The sequence below is a fragment of the Gymnoscopelus braueri genome, assembly GCF_963280865.1.
Source record: "Gymnoscopelus braueri genome assembly, chromosome: 11".
Lineage (NCBI taxonomy): Eukaryota > Metazoa > Chordata > Actinopteri > Myctophiformes > Myctophidae > Gymnoscopelus > Gymnoscopelus braueri.
This window is the reverse complement of record NC_137613.1, coordinates 38,042,108-38,048,032: the sequence shown is the minus strand read 5'-3', so window position 1 is coordinate 38,048,032 and position 5,925 is coordinate 38,042,108. Positions and strand designations below refer to the sequence as shown.

The window sequence follows — 5,925 nt, the reverse complement described above, 5'->3', positions numbered from 1 at the left end:
ACTTTGTAGGACGGGCTATCGACTGAAATGGACCCGATTTGGGTGGAAGAGGGGGACATGAAAAGGGTCGTGCTGTGAGATCAGATCGGGGCTTATTAAAACAGCAGGGAAAGGGGTATTTGGACGTGAGCCAAGAAGGAACTGCACGGCGTCACCCGCTGACCACATTTGAAGAAGGGGTTGGGGATCATGAAGACGCTTCCCTCGCCTCCACGCGCCCTCAGTCGGCCTCCATGTGCGATCATCTTAGTCTAGAAGCCAATCAATCCTTTAAAGCTTTTTTTTCCACTGGGTTTTTCGCTCGACTGAACACCAAAACATATATAAAAGACCCCATACTCAATGTGAGACTCTTTGTTCAGTGAAATGAATGTAGTCTCCTTTTCCTTAAAGAAAACACTATATGGAGTGGATCGTTCTTTTCATATATATTGTTTTTTCTTCTGCTCAGTCAAATGCAAAAGAAACTTTTCAGATTTTACAAATATCCTAAGAGATAACGTTTACTGGTGCGTTTTGGTCCAGTTGGGGCCATGATGGAGATGCAAGGACGCTTTGTAGACTCCACGTTAATAGACTTTGTCAATGACATGGAACTGACGGAGTTTCATCATCATAAGCGTCCATTGGGACCAAAACAGCAAGTGCATCATAATACTACTAACGCTACCAGCCAGGCCTGTAACCGGACCCGAATGTACGACTCGTCCTGGAACCGGGAATCGAACGCAGTAGGACACACTGAAGAAGAAGACCACCTGCTCCAAGAGGTAGGGCTGTCAAGATTATACGACATTTTACGTGACGATTAATTGTCACACAAATAATTGCGATTAACGATTTCATTGTGTTTTTGGCATTGAACATTGGAACATACGAACACAATTTGAATTTCTGTTTTGTTTTTTTAGGCTTTGTAATCACAATTTGCACATGCAGGGCATGTGAAAAATATAAAATAAATTACTGACATATTTAATCATTTTCAAAATACAATTATTAAAGCAGAAATAGCAGATCTACAAGCTCAAAACACCTCACTTCATGTTGTGAGCTTGTAGATCTGCAATTTATGCTATTTTTCATTTTTAATGTTTGAAAATGTATGCATTTTTTTTCAACATGGAAACTTATTATGACGATTACGATGATGATGAAATTATTATGATGATGACGATTATCTCAAATAATTGCGATTTAGACGATTATGTCATAATTGTGACAGGCCTACGAAGAGGAGGACGCAGAGTCGTGCGTCATGCATCAAGGATACATCGGCGGGAGGTCCAAGCGGAGGAGGGTCATCACGGTGGGCCAGCGGCAGGCGGCCAACGTCCGCGAGAGGAAGCGCATGTTCAGCCTGAACGAGGCGTTCGACGAGCTGAGGAGGAAGGTGCCCACGTTCGCCTACGAGAAGCGCCTCTCGCGCATCGAGACCCTGCGGTTGGCCATCATCTACATCGACTTCATGACGGACCTGTTGGAGAACAACTGACTGACGTGTGTCACTGACAAATCATCTCTTAAGACAGATTACTGACATATTGGAGAACAACTGACTGTCAGTTGTTCTCAGCAGCCAGCAGTTGAAAGGGGGAAAAAAAACATTAATTTTTTTGCAGATGGGTTCCCAGATTGCTGACAAATGACACATGAAAGGGGGAAAAAACATTATTATTTTTTGCCAATGGGTGATTGAACAGGTTTAAGAGTTATTCTGACAAATGACACATGAAAATATCAAATCATGTGATTACACGAAGAAGGACATATTCCACAGATATGTGATTGAACGGTGTGTTATTTAAGAGAGTTATTCCTCTCAATGCTGACATAATTTTATTTCCCTATACTAAATCATTTTAGAACATGTTGGTGTGACATGATTATTATTATTTTTTTGTATCATTTCAAATGACATTTTTAAAAGTATAAAGGAGCTTGCAAATTCAGCTTTGGCTCCATGCTGTGGTGGGAGAATCACCAGGTGTGCTGTTTCAGGTGTTGTTTCAGTACCATGGAGAGCATCACGCACTCTGGTTGGCTGTAGTGAAATTAACTTGTTGAGACCAGTGTGGAAGAAGTAGGATACTCAGATATTTTAAGGATCTTGTTAATACCACAATATAAAAAATACTCTGTTACAAGTATAAGGCCTGTGTTCAAAATGTTACTTGAGTAAAAGTACAAAAGTGGCATCAAAATATACTTAAAGTATACCAAAAGTAAAAGTACTAAAATGTTTGAAAATAGCAGATCTACAAGCTCGCAACAAGCTACGCCTTGTGAGCTTGTAGATCGGCTATTTTCAAATGTATAAAATAGGGCTAAAATGGTTAATGTATGTTTTATAAAATATAATAATGTATTAATTTCATCTGCAAAGTAACTAGTAACTAAAGTTTTCAAATAATTGTAGTGGAGTAAAAAGTACAAGATTTGCTTCTGAGATGTATATGGAGTGGAACATTTTAAATTGGAATACTCCAGTCCAGTAAAGTAAAAATACCTACAAAATGTACTTACAGTACTTGAGTAAATGTAGCCTATACTTAGTTACTTTACACCACCGTTGAGACTGAACTGAAAGGCCTATTTTGTCAGAAAATGCATTTCAGTCGCAAATGAGGATTAGTGGCCTTCGGAATTATCTTTAGCAGCAGGGTGTAAATTGGGTAAAAGAGCTAATACGGGAAAGATCTGATCGAAGGCTCTGGAGAGAGAGGATGTTTGTAAAGGTGGGGGTGGGCGTGGGGGGAAACTTGGGTTACAGTGAAGGTGATATTTATCGGATATCGCAGTCTAGAAATGGTACAATAGGCCTATAGATGTTGTGATTGCTGAGGTCATGGTGTAGTGCAGTCAGTGTGTTCATTCCAACCAAACTCTCAGGCGATTTCACTAGGATCAGGCTTCTGGGTCCACACACAAGGCAGAGTATAATTTGTATATATATATATATATATATAAAACGAGTTAGCCTTGTAAATGAATCAGATGAATCAGTGGAATGTCCTGGTCTGTATGTGTTCCTCCTCACATGCCCTCCAGCGGAGATGAAGAGACACTATAGCGGCATTTGCTCACCACACCACACCATTGGCTGAGGTTGGCAGACAGGACGAGTTCTATGTGCACATAAAAAGAGTTCTGTTGGGTTTTAATATTACATTTGCGGTGGGCTCAAGAAGTGGGTGGTCATAAACGGTGTGTGTGTGTGTGTGTGTGTGTGTGTGTGTGTGTGTGTGTGTGTGTGTGTGTGTGTGTGTGTGTGTGTGTGTGTGTGTGTGTGTGTGTGTGTGTGTGTGTGTGTGTGTGCGCACACACACACACACACACACGCACACTTGCACGCCTCCTCTCTCATACACATACCTTTCCATCTTTCTCACCTCCAATGTTTGCAATGCACTCTCCAGCCATCGACCGCATCAGCATGCGTCCCCGCTGTGCGCTCGGGTCCGCCCTGCATCGCACCCTGGGACGCCCCTGCCTTTTAAACCTGAGCCGCTGATGTGTGGAGAATCCCTGCAGGAGTCTCAGACACATTTAGCGCATACCTCAACGCCGGGCCCAGTGCTGACGGGAAAATAAACACCCAGGTCTGCTTATATGAGCGGAGAGGGACCCCCCGCTGCTTGAAAAAACCTCCCTCGTTTCAAGCAGGCCTGGTATTTTCACCACCACTCCTCCTGTCTGACTGCAGCCCACGCCACGGCCTCGCAGAACTGCTTGTCTACACAGTGGGAGAACACACCATGATACAAATCTGGATAAATGAACACTGCGGATTTGACTGTGTATAGGTTTAAAATAGTGCGTCTTTAGAAATGATTATCTTGTGAACTCCAATTTTCCTCATCATGTATAGGCCTACAGCCTATCCACCATGTTAGCACATGTGGATAGTTGTCATGTCATTCACGAAATTCGAAAATGATTCACATTTCAAATATTTGCTCAAATAAGCAAATAAAAGAGCAATATCCTTCTACAATACTTAAACTTTATGACTACAGAATTATTATTTATTCCAAAACATCCGCCCAATTAGCCTATACACACAGACACACATTTCTTACAAAATCTCAGCATCATATGCGTAAAGTTAGGCTATACAGACTTTTAAAATGTTTTATCTTAGAGAAATACTCTTGAAATATTCCCCCCCCCCTCATAGTTCTCAGCCTCCCCTTCTCCTCCTGGTGGTATTACGTTACACCCCCTCCCACAAAATCACAACGTTCCCCCAAAAATCCTCCTGCTATAAGAGCCCCAGCTTCCCTGGTCTGGCGGAGAGCTCTCTGTGGCGCACGGCCAGTGTGCGCGAACGAACGAACGGTACAATATTCCCCCCTCCAACGGATTAACGTGTGTTTATTGATCCTCTAATCCGCGTTAAGGACTACAGGGTCAGGGGTTGAGGAGGGGAGAAGGAAAGGCTACACTATATAGGCTATATAGGAGACGAAACGGTAACCGGAAGACTTGCCCCAAAACACGCTCACCCCCATGTTCTTTTGCAGACCAGCGGTTCTTGTATTCTTGTATTTGTTTTACTGAGGATAGAAATAAGTTTAGGGTTAGGCAAAGTTTTACTGAGGTTAAGTTTAGGAATAAAGGTTAGGTTTTGGCACCGTTTTACTGAGGTTACGTTTAGGAATAAGGTTAGTTTTACGCATAGTTTACTGAGGTTACGTTTAGGAACAAGGTTAGGTTTTAGGCATATAGTTTACTGAGGTTACATTTAGGAATACCAGGTGAATACCGCCGGATTTGCCCCGGGGAGGCGACTGTGTTTTGGGGCGAGCGTTTCGGCATTCCGACGAAAACGATGCGGGAAGACGAGTCCCCGATGGACAGCGCCGGGAACAGCGAGGAGGAGACGGAAAGCCAGCCGCGGAGAGGCGCACGAAAACGGCGGTCGACCCGGAGGAACGCGGGCGACGAGGAGGAGGAGGAGGAGGAGGAAGAGGAGGAGGAGGAAGAAGAGGAGGAGGAGGGGGGCTTGGAGGAGTCGAGTCCAAACCCCGGGATAAAGAAGAGGGGGAGGAAGGCTGGCGGCGGCAGCAGTGGCGGCGGCAGCGACGCCAGCAGCAGCCCGCCCCGCTCATTCGAAGACCTGCAGACGCAGCGCGTGATGGCCAACGTCCGCGAGCGCCAGCGGACGATGTCCCTCAACGAGGCCTTCACGTCGTTGCGTAAGATCATCCCCACGCTGCCGTCCGACAAGCTGAGCAAGATCCAGACGCTGAAGCTGGCCGCCCGCTACATAGACTTCCTCTACCAGGTGCTGCAGAGCGACAGCGACGACGACGAGCTGCAGGACGCGGCGCGCGGGGCCGTGGGCTGCAGCTACGTGGCGCACGAGAGGCTGAGCTACGCGTTCTCCGTGTGGCGGATGGGAGGCTCCGACTCGTGGTCCACCTCCGTGTCCACCGAGTCCCACTGATGGGGGGAGGCTGTGGGGAGGACGGGGATGGATGGGACGAACGAACAGCAACGGTAGGTTGGCCTTCAGATTATGCAAGTCATTTACAGTAGGCTACATGGTGGAAAAAGTACTCACATTTTTTACTTAAGTAAAAGTCTGGTATTCAGAATTTGCTTGAGTAAAGGTTACTTATTTACTTGAGTAAAGGTACAAAAGTATTGGTATGGAAATGTACTTAAAGTACCAAAAGTAGAAAGTACTTATTTGTGCAGAATGTCCCATTTTACAATATTTTGAAAATGGCAGCTCTACAAGCTCACAACCTGTTTGTTGAGCTTGTAGATCGGCTATTTTCAAATAACCAAAGTTTAAATGGGGCTGAAGTGCTTAATGTATGTTTTGTAATAATGATCAAAATCTACAAAGTGGCCTAACTAGTAACTCAAGTTTTCAAATAATTGTAATGAAGTGAAAGTAGCCTATAGCCTACA

General features: G+C 44.6%; 2 protein-coding genes across 2 annotated transcripts in view; both read left to right on the top strand.

Annotated features, from left to right (window-relative positions):
* Positions 1 to 536: 536 nt before the first annotated feature.
* LOC308095615 (transcription factor 15-like) lies at positions 537 to 1,495 on the top strand (the record flags this gene model as incomplete). The annotated part of the gene is made up of 2 exons (XM_080442666.1): positions 537 to 770; positions 1,226 to 1,495. The coding sequence occupies 2 exons, from the start codon at positions 537 to 539 to the stop codon at positions 1,493 to 1,495; spliced, it is 504 nt and encodes a 167-aa protein (XP_080298792.1).
* Positions 1,496 to 4,316: 2,821 nt separating this feature from the next.
* The window catches only part of LOC308094990 (uncharacterized protein), a 2,460-nt gene continuing 851 nt past the window's right edge, over positions 4,317 to 5,925 (top strand). The window contains exon 1 of the mRNA XM_080441826.1: positions 4,317 to 5,505. Within this exon, the coding sequence (XP_080297952.1) occupies positions 4,835 to 5,452 (618 nt within the window). The 5' untranslated portion in view covers positions 4,317 to 4,834 and the 3' untranslated portion in view covers positions 5,453 to 5,505. The remainder of the gene's footprint in view (positions 5,506 to 5,925) is intronic.